Source organism: Athene noctua, chromosome 15, assembly GCF_965140245.1.
Source record: "Athene noctua chromosome 15, bAthNoc1.hap1.1, whole genome shotgun sequence".
In the NCBI taxonomy this organism is placed as follows: Eukaryota; Metazoa; Chordata; class Aves; order Strigiformes; family Strigidae; genus Athene; species Athene noctua.
The window spans coordinates 12,071,822-12,095,700 of record NC_134051.1 but is presented as its reverse complement, the minus strand read 5'-3'; the positions used below and the strand labels follow the sequence as shown (position 1 = coordinate 12,095,700).

The 23,879-nt window shown below is 39.8% G+C and overlaps 2 protein-coding genes across 11 annotated transcripts in view; one reads left to right on the top strand and one right to left on the bottom strand.

Annotated features, from left to right (window-relative positions):
* The window catches only part of IQCK (IQ motif containing K), a 45,600-nt gene extending 38,587 nt beyond the window's left edge, over positions 1 to 7,013 (top strand). For all 6 annotated transcript variants that reach the window (XM_074919592.1, XM_074919590.1, XM_074919595.1 and 3 more), the window contains one exon: positions 4,505 to 7,013. In XM_074919592.1, the coding sequence (XP_074775693.1) occupies positions 4,505 to 4,566 (62 nt within the window). In that variant the 3' untranslated portion in view covers positions 4,567 to 7,013. The remainder of the gene's footprint in view (positions 1 to 4,504) is intronic.
* GPRC5B (G protein-coupled receptor class C group 5 member B) lies at positions 1 to 22,846 on the bottom strand. 5 transcript variants are annotated; one of them, XM_074919581.1, is made up of 4 exons: positions 22,627 to 22,846; positions 15,693 to 16,706; positions 10,967 to 11,079; positions 1 to 2,302 (listed from the first exon to the last, which is right to left on the bottom strand). In XM_074919581.1, exons 2-4 carry the CDS (start codon positions 16,696 to 16,698, stop codon positions 2,102 to 2,104), a joined length of 1,320 nt encoding a protein of 439 aa, XP_074775682.1. In that variant the 5' UTR covers positions 16,699 to 16,706; positions 22,627 to 22,846; the 3' UTR covers positions 1 to 2,101. The 5 variants fall into 5 exon arrangements, with proteins under 5 accessions (XP_074775682.1, XP_074775683.1, XP_074775684.1 ...); XM_074919582.1 differs by lacking the exon at positions 22,627 to 22,846 and adding an exon at positions 21,690 to 21,813; XM_074919583.1 differs by lacking the exon at positions 22,627 to 22,846 and adding an exon at positions 20,506 to 20,613.
* Positions 22,847 to 23,879: the final 1,033 nt, after the last annotated feature.

The following is a 23,879-nucleotide window of genomic DNA, read 5'->3' as shown; positions in this document are numbered from 1 at the left end:
TTAATTTTCACCATTCTATTTTGCCTATTTACATGGAAAAAACTTGCATTAATCAATGCACTGAAGATGTGCTAGCTGCCTTCATTCTGGATTTTCCTCTCAGTCCATGGTCTTCTTCCCTAAACAGTTGTGTTTCTGTGGTGGTCTATTCATGAGTTTCATGTCACTGAATGATTTGGAGGACCCTTGGATAATCAGTAACAACACAGTCTCCAGTATATCTAATTCTGTGTAGTTTATTCTCTCCCTAAACTCAGGTGTTCATGTCAGTTGTTCATCTAATCTAATGCTTGTATCTTCCAATATTTATTTTCTCTTTGTGCACCCTGAATTCTAAAAATGCCAACCAGATGTATTTAAATGAATTATTAATCTTTCTGTCAAAATATTAAACAAATTCTGCTAGAAATCTTTCAGTCCTTTTTTCCCATTACTGGATGTTGGTGTTTCGGAGTCTCCTGTGTGTCAGCTCCTGACTCCCTAATGTGATCATAAGTGAATTGAAAAATGCCCTAAAATTGTTTGTTCTCTAAAGTCATGGAGGCAAGACTAAGCATTTTACAAACGCTGTTGCTGATTTGGAGAATTAGGTTTGTCCTGTCACTTTTATATGTCCCTTTTGTAGAAGCCTCTTCCAATGAGTGATCCTCTTGACAGTTCCATTTCAGATTCATGACTAGCGGGAATGTCTATGGGCATAATTTTATTATTTTTTTGTTTGTTTAATGTATCTTTTTTCAGTACATGATTTTCCTCTCATTAGTGACTGAAGATTTCCAGAAATGAAAGGTTTCACTCAAAATTGCGTACATGCTGACTTCCAATAGTAAGAGGCTAAAATTATACACACTTTATAAAGAACTGTCTCTTTAAAAGTCAGGTCTTATTTCAGAAAGATTGCTGGTGGCTCCAATTTCGTGTTCAGGCTTCTTTGGCATTTCATTGGGAGGCTAGGGTGAAACTCCTTTCTATATATATATTTCACTCTAAGCCCCTGCTAATAAGTTATTCCAATAGATTTTCTTTAATGGATTTTCATCTTCTTACAGTCTGAGTCTATGGCATTTTTCATTACTGTTTTCAACTCTTTAAATTACTAAATGTAATTCTCATAGTTCTTATGATTTAAACAAAATAAAGAGTCTGGGTTTATAAACCTTTCATAAGCTACTGTCACAAACCAGTTGTATTATACAGTTGTGCATAAAGTAGGTCATAGTTTGTTTGCTGTTATGCTGAAACAACCAAGTCTCAAACCAGAACGTCAGTCCTGGTTCTGTATTAGTGCACTAAGATGAGGGAAAATTGTGTCTATTATCCAACATAGATGGTAAAGATGTTTGAACTTAATGCATATATAAATAGACAAAGGCCAATCCTCAGATGTCTAATAGGAACTGTGCAGATTTTTAAGTACTCTGCTCCTGGGAGCTAACCAAAACAGTAAACCCAAACATATTCAAAGCCAGTGCTGTGCTTCCTTTAGCTATCATCTGTGCATCAGCACTGTAACACATACATGATAAACTATGTCAAATGAGCTGCATTTCCAAGGAACGTGGCAGACAAACTAATAGATAACTTTATTATAGTAGGAGTAACAAGTCAAAAATAACAGTTAACAGTTGTGCTAACCTCTTCAGAGCAACCCCCACCTCACCTCTAAGGAAATTAATCATAGTCTTTCCTAGCGCTTATTCTTGTAGCGATGGTTATAGCGTCCTATGATTTAGAACATGCATGTGACTAAAGCATAGTTTAATCAGTTTGGGTCTGTGTTAAAAAATGAGCATAATGAGGCTGAAACCTTGTGCTAACAAATTCAGCTGTCCTGACAGTAGAAACCCTATGACCTAAATAGACAGAAATCATAACATTGGAAATAAGTTAAATGAGATTATTCTTTTTCACTTACATTGTCATAAGGGCTTCAGTTGCTCTGTATTAGGAATTAAAACAGGAGCCAGTGTTTTAAAACTGTATGAAATGCTGTGATCATGCTGCCAATGATCACGATTATGTTCCTTCTATTTAAATCTCATGTTGCACGTCCTTAAATTAGTGATTACGCATTCTTTGTAGATAATTTTCACACATTCTGTTACACAAAAGTCTTGGGAGTCAAGGTGTTTGTAATTTTCATGGGAGCTGAATCCAGCCTTCTGTGAGAATGGTTTTCTTGGCACTGCCCTGAGACTGGCAGCAGTGCACAGTTGCCATCGTCACTGCGTAACTGGCATCCTTGGGCAGTTTGTTCTGCCCGGTTATGTCCATACGCCTTTCCCCAGCATGCAGGAAATCTCTGTAAAGAAAAAGAGATGGTCTCCACTGCAGTAGAATCACAGTTCTGCAATGGTAGGAATCTGCCAGCATAACTGCACACGGTGACTAGGGACATAGAGGGATAAAATGGGAACTGTGATATTAAAGCTCAAGTTGTTTTTTTTTTAAATGGAACTGAAAATAGAAATGAGTCTTTCTCTTGCTCTGTTAAAACGAATTACAGGACTCCTAAGACTGAAGTCATTAAAAATCAGCAAATGAATGACATGACTGTAAGCTAGTTGTTCATACTGACACTTACACTATTCATTGCTTTTAGGTATGTGTTGTCTGAAACAAATAGGTTAGATTATCAGCTAGTGCAAGTTGTCCTAAACTTCACTGGAGTTATGCTATATACAAACCAAACATCTTCCTTAGGCATTTCAAAATATTTGAAGCAAGTTAGTTCAATTTGAGGTGTCAGCCTGAAAAATACATTTTTCCAATGGAAATTTCTAGTGAAAAGACTTAGAGCCAGGCAGCTTCTTTCCCATCTTTCCAGTTTATCTGAATCCTGAGAACATCCTGCTTTTCTATCCGCATAGGAAGCAAGTATATGTCGAAAACTATTTAAATAACTGCCTGAAATCCAGATTCGTGCTGACAACCTGTGCTTCCTGGTTAGTGTGATGTGATTTGAAATTGTTATGCTTAAGTAACACAGGTTATGGTAAGACATGGACGCTCCTGACTAAAAGCACTGCTAGCAGCTACCTTAATACCTGCCCATTTCAATGCGAAACAGTGTGTGTGAGCCCTGGGGTGTTTGAACTTGTTGAAATTTTTATGAAATATTTTCAAAGGCCGGCCTCATCACATCAAGGAACATTAGATAAAATTCAATGCAATAATTAATATTTTGTATATGGGACATTCATAGTCACATGGGATATTTAATCCACTCTGACTTTTTTCCCTTGCCAGCTGTACAAACAAAGGCCCTAAAATCCACAAGGGTCTTGTACCAGCAAGGCACTGGGCACATACTGCCTTGAACATTGCAGAACAGAGTGCATATCCTGCTACTGCAGTCATGGTTTTGGTTTCTAATATATTCTCTATATTCCTCATCATCATCCATCACTTCTCCTGTATGATGTCTTCTATACACTGAGATCTTCCAGGCTGGTAGCACATTGAGCACCTTAAATTAGCACATGGGCCTGTTGCAGCCTGGTATTCTGGGTACATATCAAGAGGATTTTGTTTGGTGGTTTTCAGTTGCATGCATTGGAAGGGCAACTAAGCTCTCCTGAAACTGTATGTACAAAAGGGGATTTTTTGGGGGGCTTATTTGGTCTCCTTTTCCTGTAGCATGACTTTTATATATAAATCTCTCAACAAACTTGATTGATGTGAAAGGTGTACAGTACAGATGCATCTTCTAAAGTATAGGGAGTAGAAAAAACAGATTTTTATCCAAGATAAAAGGCAGTTTGTAAAATATTAAAATATTAAGAACAGAATATGACAGCTGAAATCACAGTAGTAGAGGAACCAGACTGTTGTATCAGCAGAAGAAAAACATTAGGTTAATCTGTATTACAGCACTCTGAAAGAATACAGAGCTTTGAAAGCAGCTTTCACTAGGGGGTGGGACATTTTACTTTTATGTAGAGCTTTTGTTCATTTAGAATTGTTTACTCCAGCAAGCAACCCTGTGCTCTTTGTTTGACTGATTTTTCCCATTTGGCAGACCCTTTGCAATCACATGGATAACATTCCTCTTTCCACTGAGACATAGAAAAACTATTCTTTATTGACCTTGCTTGTTGTCCTAAATGACAAAAATATATTTATATACTAGGTGAACTGTATGACTTCATCACTGACTTTTAATTGAAAATTCTTCAAAGCAAAAACCTCAAAGATCTGCTTTCATTTTCTTTCAACAATCCAGTAACTTCTTTCTAGCAAACAACTGCCCTCAGCTACACATGCACAACTCCCACAGATGGCACCGAGAACTCTGTACAAGTATCTGAGTGCTGAAGCTGTGTCAAAACAAAAAAATGCCATGCATAGAAGAAATGGGTCTTTTCATTTGGGTGGGGGATTTTTATTTATTTATTTATTGAACAACAGAGTATTTGCTGTGGAAGTTTGGATGTTTACTTTTTTGTTTGTGTGGATGTTTTGGGAAGTTAGGTATTTAATGTTTTATTTTGTGTGGTTGCAGTGGGAAGCAAATTGGAAGACTTGGAAGAACCCACACAAGATCATTCAACATCTCAATTTTAGTTTTCTCACCAACATCACAAAATACAGAGCCCATGGACTAAACTTTGTGGTACTGATTTAGAAACACTCTTAGCATTACAGTTTTACTTTTACATGTGAGGTGTTGTAAATCAAAGGGAGATTATGTAAGGACCCAGCATGCCAAGACAACCTAGTCTAAGTGAGCACAGTTCTGTTAAAAGAGGTGCAATTGTGCACATTTAGCCAAAATTTCTGAGTTGCTATTTATCTTGTGTTCCTGAACACTCACTTGCAAGCTTCTCCGACAGGGACAAAACTCTGGATGAAATAAGTGGGGTTACACCCACATGTATGCATGTGTTAAAACTAAATCCAGTTAGTATAAACTGGAGTAGCTTTACTGAATTCTGCAGAGCTGTGACAATTTACACAAATCCAAGCTCTGTTCATAACAGTCTAATTTTCAGAAAGGCTGTGCATCTGCAATTCCAACTGAAGGCAATGAGAGCTAGGGTTGCTCTGCATTTCTGCAGGGGAAAAAAGTCAAAGGCTCTTTTGTTACCACTTAGCACATGTGCTGCGAGAGTGTAAAATTAAGATCACAGTGATAGCATTTTCAGCTATCCTGTGTATGTGTACTTAAATGAGGTGCAAGCAGAATAAAAATCAGATGGGGCCCCTTGCTAAGGAGCCCTCATTTTTTTACTCAGTCTTGTCAACCATAGTTCTATTTACACCTTTATAATTTCACAATTAGAGAAGATATTTGCAGTTCTACTATTAATTCCATACAAGTAAAACAAAGGTCTAGTTGTTTTGAATGAAAGCATGATAATACAGACACCCTCCAACTCTTGCCGTGGTTCAACATGGATTTCTTCCATCACTTACGCAGACTTTGTCTTTGCTACTGTATCAGTACCCACTCCTCATTTTTTTCCTGGTTGGTGATGCTTGTTGTTGCACCACATCAGGAAAAAAAAAATCAAACCATTTGAAGAAAAAAACCTCTCAACCTGCATTCTTCAACCCCAGCTCTATGACCCTATCCCCTCCTTTTCATAAGCACTAGCACTTGAGCCAGAACAGGAAACTGCTGAGCCAACTGGAAAAAAAAGTAGCACATGCAGTTTTAAGAATCTGGCTGCTCAGTTCTTTGACTGGCTCACCGTGGGTTCGATTGGTGTCAAGAGGTATGGGTAAATGGCCACATCCCCACAAAGGTGGAGGAACATGCCCCTAGTTGCTTGAGGCTGGCTTCCTTTAGTTTAACTTGGCTTATAGTGCAGAATTGCACCCACGGTATCAACAGGACAACGTTGTCTGTACCACCACTAGTTTACTGTAATGGAAAAAGTTTAGGTGGATTTTAACACCAAGTTAACACAAACATTGTAAGTAAATAGTAAAGCCTTTATTCTTGTTAAGAACAGCATTTTGAAAATAAAACATTTGCCCATGCTTTACAACCTTTGTAGTTTTGTATACTTATGTACAGTCATCATGGTACACATTGATTGTCTTGAAAATCCTTTAAAGATGTACTTAGTAAGATACCAGTATGCAACAATCAGCGGAAAAAAGGGTACGTTATAAAACACACATTATTACATTTAATAAATATATATTATCTATCAAAAATGAGCTTTAGCTCTCATCAATTAATAAAAAGCACCTGCTTTGTAATCCTGTAAATTGGTAGAATAGTCCAATTGTTTTATTATAAAAGCTACAATGCTCCCTTTTGCATGGCCTTTGGTTAGACCCAAGGCATCAAGCTTAAACAAAGCCAACCAAGATGCCTGTGTTTAGACTAAAACCAGAAACGTCTAGTTCTACAGTATTTCATGTACCTTGTTTATAGAAACAACTGTACATATTGAGAGTGTTCTTCTGAAGATGCTATATATTATCTGGCAAGTGTCAAACACCCACAACTCCTCTGAAAGCAAGGAGAGGATCTGTAAAGAATGGCTTTGAACTTTTTTCCAGCCATTGATCAAAAGCCAGTTGTTATAAATCTTGTGGTAATAGTTTTTTTCAGATACTTTAAAATTTCATTTTTCTGCAAGGAAACACCATGAGCACATAACCATCAAGAGACAACATAGTAGCTTTTATAGCATAAAAGCTAATTATAATTAACTGAACTGCGAAAGGCTTGTGCTTACTTACTTATTATGTTGTTCACAGATGCTCTACATTCTAGGTAACTTCCATAAAAGGCAAAAGTAAACAATTTGTTTACTGTAACAAAAATATAAGTTAACATAAAGGTGCCTTTCTTCAATTACAGTTTTATTTGGGGCATTTTACATCACAGATTAATGACTTACAAAAAAAAAAAGTTGCTTATTACTAATTGTATAAAGTTGGAAAATAAAGACCCTCCTAATCTATTGCCACACCTTAACCACCACAAATTAAACTCAATCCTGCTAATTTTTTATTTTGTGAATAGTCCACATGACTAACCCATTGAGACTAGTCACATGAGTAGCAGTTTTTAGGATCTGGCCATATCTTTGCATAAGGCCTCAAATTCCAAACAACATCATCAGGAGCAGGATTGGGAACTCTATTTATCAATTCAGTCACATCTAGAAAAAGAAAAAAAACATTTCTTAAGGTAACTATATCTTGTACAGATTTTGTCCAAAGTCTGTAAAATGTGTATTATAATTAATAAGTCTTGGCTGTAGCATGATAAGCTTTTTAAAAGAAAGTTGTCCTACCATTTATGCCATGGTCATCTTATATGTTTTTACAATAGAATTTTATGAGGGTTTTTTTTTAATTGGTTTTTAAAAGCAAAATTCTGCAGGCAAGTGATGGTAATAGGGTTTTTATTGTTCCAAATGATGCATCTTCTGGGTAACTATTGTTATTTTAAATACTATCTTATTTGATCAAAGCTTTCCTTAAAACAAACAAAATTATTTCTAAGTTGCTGGATAGCATGCAATATCCACCCCTACCCTACCTGGTTACTAAGGCTGTCTATTTAGTTACAAAATAAAATAAGCAATCCCTAAAACAAGCACATGCTTCCTTTGCCTCATGGAGGGAAGGGCAGGGGGGAGCTAACATACTCCTTTACTCCATGCATGATAGAAAACCTTTGCTTCTGGAAGAGAAGGGCTTTGAAATAAAACCCCATAAGATGATCATGGCAAGAATGGCAATGTATATTTTTTCTGTATATATATACACGTATATCTGTGTGCAACACTTAGGGTCTGGTCTTGCAGCCTCTGCACCTGTATGTAGACCTACTGGTGTTGCTGGAACTACTCATGGGAGTACAAGTCTGCAGGACTAGGTTCCTAATTCAGTAGAAATGGAGGTAACTGAAGAATCAGGAAGACTCTTGAAAAAAAGCTTGTCTTTCTTTTGCAGTATACAGCAAGTAACTTCCTTCTGTGAAGCTACTAAGCTATTAGGTTATTTGTACATTATATTTTTTTTAGTTTGAAAATATATATTTTTATTACAGCATATGCAGAGTTTAATTGTTATATGTTTCCTATGCCCTCAAGTAAAAACAATTAGCTTTTAGTATTGAGGAAAGCTAAGATTAACATTGGCCAAACAGTGAGGATACAATGATGTTTTCAATGTCCGATATGTATTAAATGTTAAATAAAGGAATGATTGCTTAAACATAATGAAAAAACATGGCACAAACAATGGGCAATGGGAACCTTTTAAATAACCTGGAGAAAACAAAGATAAAAAGCTTTGAGAGTCTGCCTTGTATCAACTCAAAAAGGGGAGGGGAGGGGGAGGAGTGGGGAAGAAATCACCTTAAAAAAACAAAAACAACAACAAACCACCTCCAGCATGGAGATTCTACTAGCTAGGCACTGAAATGCACAACCACATTTAAATGCACAAACAACTGCAGTCAAGGGGACTACTCATATGAACAGGGATTAGAAAGGGAGGTCTTGACCCTATCTGCTGCCCAGTTTCTCCTCAAAGGTGGTCAGGACTTCTCAGCTGCCACCGTTTTCCTGCTTGACAAGATCAGCCCAACAGAACAGGCTGGCTCAGGCATTACAGTGGGTTGCCTTTAATCCACCACCACAACGAACTGTTTCTGCCAAACTCAAGTCACGTTCTCTCCCAAGCTAAGTCTTTGCAAAAGTATATCCCTCCAAAGTCTCACTTAATGGCTTCGTCCATCGGAGACGTGAGAGCGCGGGGCTCTGCTCGCACCCAGGACTGAGGCTGGAATAACAGGGACTGGATCCCATGGGGCTGAGGAGAGCTGCCTCTGTGCTGGACCTACGCTTTTTCTCTCTGCCTCAAGAAGCTCCGTAACTCGCATGAAACATGCATTGACCTTTCATCCCTCCAAAACTGCATTTCCTACACCAGCTTTTTAAAGAGAAGGAGTACCAGTCTACAGCGTAATGCTAATTTAGTTGCCACAGAGTGACAATGCTTGACTACACATGATGTTACATGACTGTACAGTACAGCTAGATAATGAAGCAAACAAGGTACTTCTATGACGTTTGAAATGAAGGGAAAAGGAGCAAAATGGAAAGAAATCCTGCATGTTTTCACACTGTAGTGGCAATCTCTTGTGGCAACATGAATTAAGTTTAGGTGAGAGGAGGGTATTTTGCAAGCAACTGGCAACCAACAAAAACAGGCTTGCCTTGCACACTAGTTACAGATGAGAGAATATCTTACATTTCAGAACGCAATATCCCCCTCTTCCAATTTAAGGTGTGCCTACTTCTATTTTAAATCAGATTCAGCTTCAGTTTTACAATTTTGTTTTTGCAGTTATCAGTTCAGTGGTGTTCGCATTTAGACAAAATCCTCTGTAGGATTTCAAAAGCTCCTGGATGTTTTGTTGCTTTGTTCTGGTACTGTTATGGATTCCTCCCTCAAAGACACACTGCCAGGGAACAACATCTGCAACAAGGATTCTCATTCTCTACAGCCTACAGCCTTTCACCAGAGGTGTCGTCCAGTGTAACTTGGCGGAGCAGTTGGTATCTGGAAATAAGGATAATAAACCCGTAACTGAGAGATCTAGTCTGTTCAAAAATCAGTGTTATCATACTACAGGTACATGACAGCTTTCCAGACAGTAGTTCCAGAGTGAAGTGACAGAAGGAAACTCATCTTCCATCCATGCAGTACATTTAGCTCTCTGTAAAAACCATGACTATATATACACATTAATCTCTCATTTTACTATCTGCTGTTCTCCATTAAGCTTTGTATCCACCTCAAACCAAAGCAAACTAAACAAAAAACCCCCAAACCCCTCAAAACAAATCCTCTAGCTTCTCATCCTTAAACTGCCTTTTCTCTGAGCTGCATATTCTGGTATCAGAAAACATATGCATAGATGAATCCAAACATCAGAGGGATGCTATTCATTACTGACGGCAAAGCACAAGCCTTTTCATTTTATTCAAGTTGGTATGTTTCCCACTGTCATATTCACACAGGAGAATCCTTGTATCTAGTCCCTCTTCTTCACTAAAATTGACCAAAACTTATTTAAAACCAAAAAGAGACCTGCAACCAGTTCATGTTATTTAGTTTAAAATGTAGTGGTTGAGTTATGGACTCAGCTCATGATTAAAAATAAAGAAAACCCAACTCACATGAGTAAAAACTGGCTCATGGGTAGATTTTTAAGAAGCATGTAGGTATGCATGAAAATTATGGGGATGAAAATTCTTCCTTTTCAACAGTATGCCTGGTATATGAAATGTCTTCAAGTGCAAATTACACAGCATGTGAAAAACATTTAGAAGGTCTGTTTGGCTTCAGATCACCAAGCCATTCTTAAAACAACCAGGCTACAGAAAAACGGATCTATCAAAGAATGGCATGCCAAACTATTGTCTAAGAAAGAAAAGTCAGTGCTATTAACATTAAAATATTCTGTATTCCTCTTTTATGAATCCCTTTCCCAGAGATGTACACATCTGTAACTTAGAATTACATACATTTTACAAGAAAATCAGAGGTATGTGAGAGACCACTACTATCTGCAACAATGATTCTTATTTAAAGTAATGTACTGGCCTGTAAAGATTTCTTTGACTTACATCATCTTGAAAAAAAATCAGGTTAGAAATTATGTCACTTAATAGTTATGTTAAATACCTTAACACAGATTTCATTTGAAAGGGCCACTGAATATGCAGTTTCACCAAAGAACTTGGTTCACTCAAGCTACACTTCAGAATGTGATCGGCCAAGTAAAGAAATGCAAAATACTTGGTAATTACATCTTTTCTGGAGGGAAGGGAAGCATTACATGCATACTTGCTGCCCAAGTTTTCATTTATAGCTTTCCCTCCTGCTGTGAATAAGCTAAAAGCAGGTTTTTCAATTAGTAGTGGTTGTATAGATCAGTGTATAGCAAAGATTTCTTAAATCATCACATTTTGATACTTACAGTCCCACCATTTAGCACAACTGCCATCTCAGTTGGCTGATAAACATTGCTTCTAAAAGGAGCACTAGGTCGGCTTCCCAAACTGCCGTTTCGAAATCCTGCCGTTCTTAGCGCTGTGTTTGGAAAAGAGAGATTGTTCTTAGGAACACAATTAATGCTGTGCATCTCCTTTGAAATCATAGCAGTACCTTGCTTCCAGTTCAGTTATTGAGAACTTGGCCACTGATTTTAACTTTCAATGCTGCCATGCCAGTTTTCACACTGCTTTTGAACAGCAGTTTTTCTTAGGTAATTGGGGATGGATCTCAGAAGAAAGTGTTTTACATAAAATTAACTCTTTGCTGTGGAATGGGAAAAAAATTTTTTGAAGTTTGCTTAGTCTCCTTTCAATAGGACCTAAATAGGACCAAACCTCTGACATATCTTGCCCAGTGTATTTTGCAAACTGCTTACTATATTGGTCTGGATACTGTGGGGTTAAGTAAAATGATGTTACATTTTGCTTTCTATCAAATTCAGAGGACAGTGATCCAAAACATTGCTCGAGCCAGTAAGCATGTTCACAACACCCCTGAGCATTACTTCAGCATGACTAGTGTATAAGGATTTTCCAGATGTTTCAGATTATATTTACGCTGAGAAACTAGAAATACGAAGTAAATATTGCTTTCAAATAGCTTAAACATGTCAAATGACTGAAGCAAAAGAGAAGATACTGATTGTACTTCTGAATGTTTATACCAGCAATACATCAGTCTCTTCATTAAATTTAGCACAATTTTGGATTCAAGATGTATATTCTGAATGAGAGATATGCATAGTTAGGGATATGCTCTTTTTTCTCTAAACCAGTCTGGGGATTGGCACATACAAACTCTCTTTTTCCTTTGGGGGTAAATAACGGCTTCTCTGAATTCAGATGTGGCCAGAGAACAGAGCTCATTTATCCACGGGACTTGCGTGGGTACAATGGGCAATACTCATCTGTGAGCTCGTAGATAGAAACATGCCTAGTTCAGGCACCTGGGGCAAGAATTTATCTTAGATTTAATTCAAATTACAGTTCTACACTCTGCCTGAAATCATGACTGAGCTGAAGTTTACAGGAATTTCATCATAGACTTTAATGAAGTCAGGATTTAATATAGTTGAGTTGCTCTGTGTGGAACAAGATTTAAATGGATCCTACTGCCATATGCCATCCTCTGTCCACTGCTACTCCTCTCTTTGGGAGCTGTGCACAGAGATGAAGAACAGTATTGATTTAGCACAGAAATTCAGAAATCCAGCCCTGCAAATGCTCAGTTGTTGACTTCAGATACACACAGATGTCACTTGCTCTGTATTTTAAAATTAGATATTTTTGCAGAACACTAGGAGAACAAAAGATGAAAATTCCAATATTTAGAAAATAATTCTAAACTAGAATTACATATTTTTTAATTTCTATTTAACCATCTGAGGGTCAGTAGTAGTCTTTCTTTGTAGGTTGGCTTCAAACACAAATGATTGTGCTGGTATTTGCTAGTACACATGAAGAAAAATATATAATGCGTACTGTCATTAAAATATTTACAGATTTACACAAAATATTGACACAAAATTTCTATGGTCATTTCAAAGTTATCTTAAAGAACCAGTAAATTCAGTTTTATATTGCTAAATTTTCCTTTCCTATTATTTCAATGTCTAAATTTCTTTTAACATGAAAATCAAAGACAAACCTTGTGGACAAAATACTAATTTTGGAATTTTTTTTATCATACCTCTTTTAGCATTTTTCCTTGTACTTTTTCCATTACTATTAAATACATCTACTTGCATAGAGTATGTATAGGATAAAAAAAATAGCGCCAAGATTTGAGAAAATGTCTTGTCAAAGTCTCCTTTTAATGTGTTTAAAATTTTGATAACTTTGGTTTTAGGCATTGGCTCTGAGGGTGACTTCTGTTACTAAAAGTTATTAAATGAAATTCAGTGAGTACCAGAGCTGCTTAGGCATGGGTTTCTTGACACTGTAGCATTCTATATTTTGCATTCAGATTTTTCACATATAAAGCAAATACTCTTTGCCTTACAGTGGTTGTCCTACTAGTGTGCACTGCACTTCCAGAGAGCACTAAGAACTCATTCAAGTTGCCTTTTTCCAGCGTTACTAAACACTTTACTAACATTTTTACAAGACACAGGTATGAAAATAACTCTTCCAAATAGATATTTAAACTTATCTATCATATGAATATTAAAACCCAAGGTTAGTATGTTGCTTAAATGATGTTTAAATATCTGACTTTAAATTAATTTTATGAATGCTTAATGATACTCCTGGAATAGAACAGCTCTTGTTATGTGTAACTTGGAGCTACGTTTTGCTGAGAGAGAGGAACTTGGAGAACGGATGCTTGTTTGAACCTACAGTTAAAAGTAGTTCAGACTCTTAAAATGCTGCTTAAAATATTAAAAAGGCAAAATTACTAAATTACTTTATACAAGTATTAATGGAAATAACAAGAATTAATGGAAAATATGTTTATCCAAGCACGTCTTCTATTTAAAGCTAACTACTTACTAAAACAAATATTAGTCAGGGAACTGTTTTTTTGTTATTGTGTCATCCAAAATTTTACAACCAGTAGTTCTTACATTTTTAAACATCATCATTAAGTATAATTGAAGAAAGTACCCTTCCTTTAATTTCTGAACTCTTAATGATGAATTCTTGAATTAAGGTTAATTAAATGAATAAAAGAACATTCTCTGCATACCTGCAGAGAGCCAATTGCTAATAGATTCCAGGTGCTTAGCCACTGACAACCATCAGCACAGTGATCTGACTTAAATTAACACTTCAGCAGCCATAATATGTGACTTGAATATTATGACCTATATTTAAGTCTCTACCATACTGGCAAGTTTTGTCTCCAAATGCTGTTGTGATAAGTCTTTACTTAAAAAAAACCTCTGCAAAGGAATAATGAATCTGTTTTGATTTATTAAAAATTATGTATCCTTCTCCCACAAGCCATAAGAATAGGAATGACACACATTTATTACAATAAATATTAATAAGGGCATCAGATAAGGAAATCTATTTTGTATTGCACTGCATAAGATTCAGACAGATTAAAACAGAACAGAAACTGCACTATAATAAAACGCTGACTTTACAGCGATCATATGTCTATCCATTTCACTAAACAACTTAATCACTGAATGATTAGATCAAAAAGGAGCTTCCAATTATTTTTTAAGATGTATGCATGAATGAGAATAATACAGAGTGAAAGATCTACTTTTGTTCTTAGATCTGCTTTAGTCAGAAAGAGCTCTACTGAAGCCACTGCAGTTATCTTACTATGAAATTAATGGGAGATAGACAGAGGGGAAGAAAAAAAAAATAAAGAAAAAAAAGACTGCTCTTACAGTCCGTAGTGAAGCTGCCTCTGCAGCTCTGAAACGTTTGTAATAAACAATCATGCTTTTATCCATGTGATTTTGTTTGTTTTACCACTGTGCTTGGATATACTCACAGGATCTTAACTCCTTTGTGGTTGAAGCTTCTGTACTACGAGACCTTTAAAGCTCCTGCTAACACACTTAGAGGGAAAATGCCTTCCTGACTCAACATTGTGCCAAACAAGAGTGCCATTTTCCTCCATATCTGGTGTATATCCAGAGGAAAAAAATCAAACCCAGAGGAAATCAAGGATACATAAAGATGAATAGGAAGGTGAAGTGCCTGGACAACATGCCCCAATCCTCCTTTTGGGGGCCGCCAAAGCAAACTGGCAACTATTGGCTGGGATAGCAAAGTCCTCAAGTAGAGTGAATAAAAAGCAGTTGGACTAGTAACAAAATCCTTTATCCAACTGTGGGACAGCACCAGACTGCAACCTGCATTACAGAATTCCATTGGGATCATGCTTCCCACCGCAGATTAGATAAGCATCTCTGTGTATCTTCTGATACAGGTTAAATGTTCCACAATGGTTTGGATCTCTTAACCAGTTGTTGCTTGCTCTTTTAGTAATCACTCAAAAACATTTTCACTGCAAATTTTAATGATGTGTCATCATACATTGTTCTCTGCCACCCAACAGCTATGACAAGGAAAGCAGCCATTACCTTGAAACCTCTTATCTAGGCACTCTGTTCAAATGTTAAAGCCTTCAGAACAAAGACTGTCTTTGAACTTGTCTATATGCCACTTTGCATCTTCTTCCCTCACAGTGTCACAAAGTAGCACTAAATCCCTTTTTAATGGAAACGGAATTAATAATAATTATTTTGTTGCTCAAGAGGCTGAGTGCTTTATAACATAGAGCATGCTCTTGATTTTTTCTTGCATTTTTGCAAATTATTTCATATTAAATGTTGTTAACTTATAATGACAAAAAATGTCCTTTAAACTATTTTAAAACAGAGCTCATTTTCCCCCACAGTTAATTGTTTCAGTTTTCATTGTCAGCTTTGCATTTGAAATTGTTCGGTTTTTCAATGAACACACAAAATGCAAAAGAAAAAACACATTTTCTGTATTGCATTTTTAAAATGTTTTTCCCCCACTAAGTGGTATCTTAATGAAAATTTTAAAAAGAAACAATATATAGTGTGCAAAATACAGCATTTGTAATGACCCTTGTTTTGAGCACCCCAAAAAATGTCTCATACAGATGATTTTCTTTGCTACTACAGAAAAATATAGTCCTCTATAGTAAATTCTTACCTGCATTATGTTCATCCATTGAAAAGGCTTTATTTTCCATGTAGCTCCGAGGAAGCTGTATATCTTCCTCAAAAGCAGTTTCACGCATCCTTGGCTGTGAAGTATCAAAATAATTGGGAGTGTTTTCCTGCTGTGATGGAAGGATGGTACAGTGGACCTCTGGGATGGCATGAAAAATAACAAACACCCAACCACTGGACACCAGTGCAATAGCAAGAGTAGGATCACTCCATTTGTCTCTTCTCTTTAGCTCAGCATTACCAAAGAGGTACATAGTCAGCCAGGCTACCCAAATCAGAATGGAAAAAAAAAGTGTTATAATGAGGCATACTCCATTTTTCTTCCATTTCTTGAACTTTCCACAGAGAGTGAAAAGAGAAAATCCCATGGTAAATACCATCAGGAACATAACATAAATCAAAGCCATAGCAAAATCCATTGGTTCATAGCTGCAGGCCAACTTGTTATCTCTGACAATTGTCAGTATTAACCACTCGGTTGCAATAATGACCTGAACGAGCATCAGGCAGATTGCCACACCAGCTAGATGCCAGCCAGATGGACTCTTCCCATGTCGAACTAGTCTACGAAGTCTCCAGGCTTGAGCTAGCAAGCACGAGAAGCACAAAGCAAAGATAACTCCCCATAGAAATCTTCGGGTAGAGCACACCATTTCATCTTCTTGTATGATGAAAGCAAACGACAGCCCAAACAGCCCGAGAGTCCCAAAAAGAAAGAGGAAGTGCATTCCCAGGGGACTCTTCTTCTCTTTGTCCTTGATGAAGGGCAGCCTCACCAGCAAAATCAGCATCAGCAGTAACGTGGTCAGCACACCTGCTCCCGCAACTGCCTCCACAACTATGCCCCAAATGGCATCCAGGTCGCACAGGTAAACATACTGAGGGAGAAGATCCAGTCCGCACCCTCTGGATGTACTTGAGTTTTCAGAAGAGCCATAGCTGATCACGAAGAGGAGGAAGAAACCAATGGCTGGGTAGGTTTTCATTTTTCTGTCTGAGACAACAAAATATTTGTTTGTTTAGCTACAGTTCACTTTGGAGGATTTCACAGCAATTAGAAGCACAGCTTGTTTCAATAGCCCATGTTTACTGTTTTTTTGCACTGGATTTGCAGCTGGCATAGCCCACCCCTAGTCCCCTTTGCTGCCCTCCCAGAAAGCTGCTTTTGCCTGTTTTACTCAGAGTGCAAACTGACTCATTTCTGTTTTCTCACAGATTGAAAACATTTCCAAACACTGCCCCTACAAATATCCTAAAACACAACAGAAGAAATGATGTATCCTGTTGCAAAATAATACATTATCAACAGTACTTTACTGTTCAAATTCAGGTGCTTAAAGTATGTGTAAATTGCACTGGGTGTGATGCAAGTGTAAGTTATATCATAATTAGTCTGTTTCACAGCCTTGCTCCTTTTACTGGAATAAAGGCAGAGTCAAAACCATTTTTTTTCATTAAGGATAGAGCAGTCTCAGGAAAATAAACATTGTGCTTTTTTTTAAAAAAAAAAAAAAAAAAAGAAAAATATTGTTTTCATGCTCGGTCAATAGGCAGTTATAAAATTCACTCCTTTCATTCTCTTCCAAAGCCCAGGTATTAGATTGCATTTGCAAATGGGAATGGTTGGCTAGAGAAATCGCATATTCTGTGACAATGGTGCATACATGCAGTGTCATCAATCAGCTAATCAAAAATGAATGACTCATTGTGCTTCTTCACAAGTCTAAAGCCATTCAAAGGAAACAACCAACAAAAAACAGAGCATCACTTTCCCTGATCCAGACTGAACAATAGTAAACTCTCTAGGAACACAACACATCCCACACGACCATCAGGACCGAAGGCCTAGATGAATCCCAACTTAAGTTTTAGGAAGAACACAGGTTAGGTGCTTTAAGAAGATATACATTACAGCATTTGCTTTTATTAAGCAAAGCAGGGCAAAGGAGATGATTGTTAAAAATGTAACCTTTAAATGAATAATCCGTCCCAGCGATAGCTGCCCTGTTAAGGGTAGTCTCAAGTGAACAACCATGTGTACCAGATATGAAACTTGATGCTGTTAACCTTCACTTGCATGAAAATGTTCAGAGTAAGATTTCCATTTTCATGGTATGACCATACGGATTAAAAGCACCATATAGAGGCAATAATGTTAGTCACATAGCTCACGTGACGTGTTAAAGATATAAAGCAAGAAGCAGAGAAACTCACGGTAGCTCTTTTGTAAGTTAGACAAACAGCCCTAAATGATTACCCTTCTAAAGACGTTTCATAAGAAATGCATTTAATGAAAACATCAAAAAGTTTAATGAGAGTTGAAAATGGTTTAAAGTACTGGCACAATATTGAATGTGATCAGTCATAACCAATACAAAAACTATTTATGTAGACTGTCTGAAACAGTACGGAGTCTCTTAGCTGAGAACTGAGGTTTCTTCCTGTGCATTACGGTCCTATAATGACCAAAGTTAAATCTTGAGGATCTCAGTCTTCAAACTAATGTTCATTTCCCCTTCACTGTGTAATGACCAATGCTCATTTTCGACCTCTGCCAGGAGACAGATGATGGAAATTATGCTGTTTCCTATTAGAGGCACCAAGACAGCAAATGTGCTAATATAAATGCATAATGACTTTATGGTCTTCATTCATACAACAGACAAAAAAGGTTATTACAAAACTTCATCTCAGAAGTGGAAGCTGCAAAAAAGAATGTGATCTGGGATTAGACAAATAGGAAAAGGGTAATCGATGATCTTTGCCTGCCCATAGAAATTATAGTATCCTTACACTGTTGAAAGGGCTACAATGTTTTAATGATTCAATGACCTGCCACTAATTAACGATTTTTATTTCTTTTTCTACCTAGCTGTAATTTACTTCATGGTGAATCAGTAGAATATTCACTTGTTTATATCTGATTTGTATAACAGGCTTCTCAATTACTCTGTCACAACACTCACATTAAAAACACTGACTTTACAGACGGAAAACTAATCATCAATTAAATATGGTTTTTTGTATTGAGTATGGTTACACTCAATTAATCTTCTTGCCCCATGAGTACATAATTAACTAGAAGGAAACTTTCTGAAGGTTATTTTGCAATTCCTTCTATGCACAGGCAGTTCCTACTTCAACCAGTACATTTACTTTTTGAATATCCAAAACGTCCTAAAAAGTGTGAAACAGTCAGTGCCTGCTGACACAAAGAGAGGAAATCCATTAGGATCTACTAAGGCAAAGCTGCAAACCACTGGTACCAATTTCAAGTAGCAGGACGTTATATGGAAAATTACTCAAAATTTATTCTAAACGCCACCCAAATTGGAAACAATAAACAGCCCTTAAGTGAGGATCGTGTTAATTTTCCACTATCTTATTGCTTACAAGTTATGATATGCATGTACTAAATTGGTTTCAATACTAGCTTTATTAGCTACTCTCTAAAGACCTGGGGGGTAATGAATTAAGTGCAAGTATCTCCAGTTCTAAGATATTTTCCAGTTTTCTGGTTACTTTATTCATGTCATGTAACCCTCATGTGATTGAGCTATTCTAGGACAGTCTGTTTCCATGGAGATTGTGCTGCATGGGTAAGCAGTCATATTGTCAGCCCATCATTTGTTTCCTCTTCCTATTTGGAAGTGTTTGGGAGGGGGGAAGGGAGGGTTAATGAATTTTGAGTATTTCCCCTTCCATGAAGAAGTAGCTTCTTTTGGAAAGGGTAAATTAAGCTATGATGAAATATATTGAGAATTCAGACAATATATATTCAGAAATGCAGAGATGTTCAACTCAAGAAGAGTTTTCCCAAGTTACTTCCATTTGTGAAATTACTTTTGGGAGAGTTGATGGAGATGAACAGTGGTTCTCTTAGAAAGCTTCTAGACAGCTATAGTAATGACCAAAAAATCTCTAGGACTGCTGACAGGTATTCTTGGCAGATCATATTCCTACCAAATGTCAGGAAGTTTTGCTGAACAGTGGATCCTGTCTACACCAAAGCTTGCAGACAGGGCTCAAAATCTTTGAATGAGAAATCTTTTTTTCACCACTGTATCAATATAGCCATGTTTGCCACCTGTTTACTATGTATTTCTGCCTGACTAGGTAAAAACCGGCAAAGTTAATAATCAATCCCCTGTGACAATACCAGCCAAAATCCTCTTTCTAGCACTGGTACTCAGCACTGAACTCAGACAGCTGTATAGACAAGGGAAAACATTGCATTACAACATACAAGTTTGGCAAGGGAATACCACTGCTTTAGCTGAAACCATAGATTTAATAAATTTAAGGGAAAACTATAAAGGTTTTTTGTCAGAAAAGTTGTTTTGGAAAAGAGAAGTATATCAATACAGGGTTTTTATTAAAACTGTCTTCCTCAAGACTGCAGAAGATGGCAGAGTCCTGTGTCTCTCAAGATTTTGAAGTAAACTCTTCTGTTCGCATGTTATTACCAGTAGTTACCTAAATCAATAACTGTAGAGGAATAGTATTTTTACCTCTTTATGTCTAGATTAGCTCTCAGTGAAGTTATGCAACTCCACAGTAGTAACAATAGCGCTGTATTTGACTGGCACTTCACTTCTATTACCAGAGAGCTACAGCAACACTAATACAGAAATGTCACAGAAACATTCCAGCACAGTTATACTAAGTGGCACCGATATATCCCCCACACAGCTGAATGGAACTGTTCATACAAAAGGAAATCTGCTTGAGACTTCCCTCTTCCCGATTCCCCCTCCCAAATTATATTCATTAAAACTATTAAGCCAACATACCTGAACAAGCAATCACAATCACTTAAAATGAATCAAGAAGCCTTACACATTTCAGGCAAAAGCAGCAAACAATTAGCAGGACAGCTTCCAAATGCAGTCTTCAGCTGTTGGTCCAAAAATCTGCTCTCAATGACAACAGTAATAACTCCACTGTTTTCAACAGAGCGAAGTCCCCTACGTTATCTGCTGTAGAATCACTACAGAAATGGCAGACACAAAGCTGCCCCAGCGGGTACAAAGTACAATTACAAGCAACTAAGCAGAAACAGCAAATCTCACAGTTGTCATCAAAAAGTTGTCACAGTTAAAAATCAATGAGGCTTTCAATAGCTAAAGTCTTCTGACCGAAGATTGCAAATATCTCCCAGCTGGTCAAAAAGATACTGCTGGGTGCTGCTAGAGTATACAGAATAACTCCGTAACTGTGCAAAGATTTAAGGTTAGCCTATTCATGGTTAGATGTATTATCTGTTCCCCTTTTTAGAGCCCTAATGTTCATCAACCGATACAGGAAGATGCTTCCAATCACAGAGAAGAAAATCTAGTAAATAAAAGCAATAGTAACACAAATAGTAACCTGCTCTGCCACACACAGGCAGAAGACTGGTTCACTGTACAATTTCCGAAAGAAAACCGCCCCCACCACGAAGTGTTGTGGAGAGATGCTAGTGAGGAATTAATCACAGCATGGGATCTCTGCCAGCCCCTTTTGATCAGATCTGAAGAATAAGCTTCAGGACTGATAACAGAGCAGCACCAGCCAAGCTGAGATCAGACTACCGAAGAGATGTATTTCCAGAATAATAATTAATAGTGCGATTGTGCTTTGTATGCAAAAATAGAGCAGTGATTTTAGACATCCCCTGCATTAGAATAATACACATCAATCCACGTACAGCTACACAGTTACAGAACCAAGACCCCACTCGAAAAAGGACATGCAGAAGTACTGTTTTCATTTAGAAATACTTTGCAATGCTGAATATTATATGAAATGATCTTTCTCATGTTCTAGGTGCTCATAATTCCCTTCGGTCAGATTCTGTATATCACCTGTACCTTGATACTTCTAATGCCTGATGTTCATTATACTACTGACAGCAATCAATGTTTTTCTTTTCTTTGCTAATTCTCAGATTATTTCTATTCATGTCACAACCTCATGACAGATGGGTTTCCTTCACCTGATTTCTTCCACTGCAGCGAGAGAACACCTCAGCACCGATACTCACAGCCGGTGAGTACAAGCGTTATCAGCCGCAAATAGATAGTCAGTACTACAGCGAGGATCACCAACCTAGGCGGTTAGGTTCAGCACGCAGGAAATCCTGTTAGCCTCGGGATAAACATTAGGTCAGGTGTAAACAAAGGGTTCACATAAGTGCTAAATCCTATCGCTGTTCGGCTCTGAGGAGAGGTAACGCAGAGACGGGGCTTTTTTATTAACTAGAGAGAAAACCGCTGCCGGCGCGCAGCCCTCCTGCGGGACTGCACTGCGCCCAGCGCCGCGCACCCCCGGCCCCAGCTCCACCGGCCCCGGGCGACAGCGGCGAGGGGCCACCAAAAGCCCCTTCCTTGCCCCTCGGCCCCGACCCGCCGCCGCTGCCCGGGAGGCGCCGGAGCCCCGCGCAGAGGTGCCGGGCGCTGCCAGCCACCCCGGGTAGGAGCGCGGGCGCGGAGCCGGGCAGCCCGCTCCTTGCAGGCCGGGGCGCAGCTGCCGCCTCTCCGCTCTCGCCTTAATCCGCCCGCAGCCTCCTCCTCCCGTACGACCCCTATCCCGCTCCAGCCTCCTCTCTTTTGTCCCTCCGCTCATTTCTCTCTCCGGTTTCTTTCCCCGCCTGTGCCCGCTCCCCTTGCCCATCCTGGCTCTGAACTCCTCCACCAGCCGCCTCCCCGCTCCCCGCCGCGCAGCCCCCTGCTCCAGCCCCCCCGTCCTGCCCTATATCCCCTCTAATCCCCCCCGCACTCCTACCCCCAGCCCGCCGCCTGCTCCCGGCCACCGGGCTCGTTCTGCGGGCGGCGCACGGAGCGGCGCGGGGCGAGCGGCTCCACTCTGCCCCCGGGGGCCGCCCCGCGGAGCCGGGACCGGGGGCCGGTGTCCCCCCCCCGCCCCTCACTCACCCGCTGGCTGCTGCGGCCGAGGGCGGCGGGGCAGCTCTGTCCGCCAGCCCGCCGCAAGTCACATCCCGGCGCGGCGGCTCCGCGGCGGGGAGCGAGGGCAGCGCCGAGCCCCCCCGCGGCGGCGGCGGCTCATGGAGCGCCTGAGCCCGGTGCGCGGCGTGCGGAGCGGTGCGGAGCGCTGCGCTGCCCACCGCGCTCTGCGCCCGCCGCCCCGCTGCGCTACGGCCCCGCGGCCAGCCCCCTCCCACCGCCCCGCCCCGGATCGGCCCGGCCCGGCCCGGCTCGGCGGGGCCGCGCTACCCCGCGGAGAGGGGCGTCCGCACGGCGAGGCTGTGCACACCCGGGGGGCTGCCCGTGCGGCGTGGCACGTATGCGCCTCTATGAGCGCAGACTTCCCCGGTCGGACACGCGTGTGGTCGCAGCTCTACGTGCTGCTACAGGGTGACGTGACCGCAGGACACGCGGAGAGGCGGGAGCAGGCGCGCCCCGGCGCTCCGCTGCCGCGCAAGTGAGAGCGAGAGAAGCGCGGGCAGGAACGCGCCCCCCAGGCACAGCTGTGGCCAGCGCCGGGGTTTCAGAGGCGAGAGGGTTTGCAGCCCTGTGGCAGTTGGGGATTTTGCAATGGGCTGGACACATTCACCAAGTCTCGGACTGCGTGTGTCCAACCTGCTGCTGCCTTAGACAGCAGGTAAACATTTGGAAGAGAAAGATGTTAAGTGCCTCTTTATTGCGCGAGTGACATTTTACAGGCTGCTCATGCAGCAAAATTCAGGAGCAGGCCCTGTGAGTGCAGGAGGCCCTGCAAAGGCCATGCCGGGAACCGCTTGTTATCTGCCTCCCACCTCCCAACACGCAGCTAGTCTCCTGCTGTCCAGCTTCTCCACAGTTCAGCTCCGAGACCGTCGTAACCCTTATGCACAGGACGGGGCCTCCTACAAACTCCAGGAGGAGTTATCTGTAGAAGGGGCAGACAGTCACCTTCAGCGTATGACGTTCATGAGCAGCAGAAACTTGTTTGCCTTTTCGACCGGTTAAACTACATTTGTGCGACATGTCTGTGACTGGCAGCCACGCTGTATTGTGCATCCGTGGTTTTATGCTTTCACTTAAACCGCTAAGGAGAAACTGGGCAGCCGCAGCTGACACGGTGTTATCAGCGGGGAGGGACTGACGCCTGTCCTTCCTGAATGTGGGGAGCATGCTGTCCTTCTTGCCAGGCTTCCACATCCAGAGCCTTCCAGAGGGAAACGTCT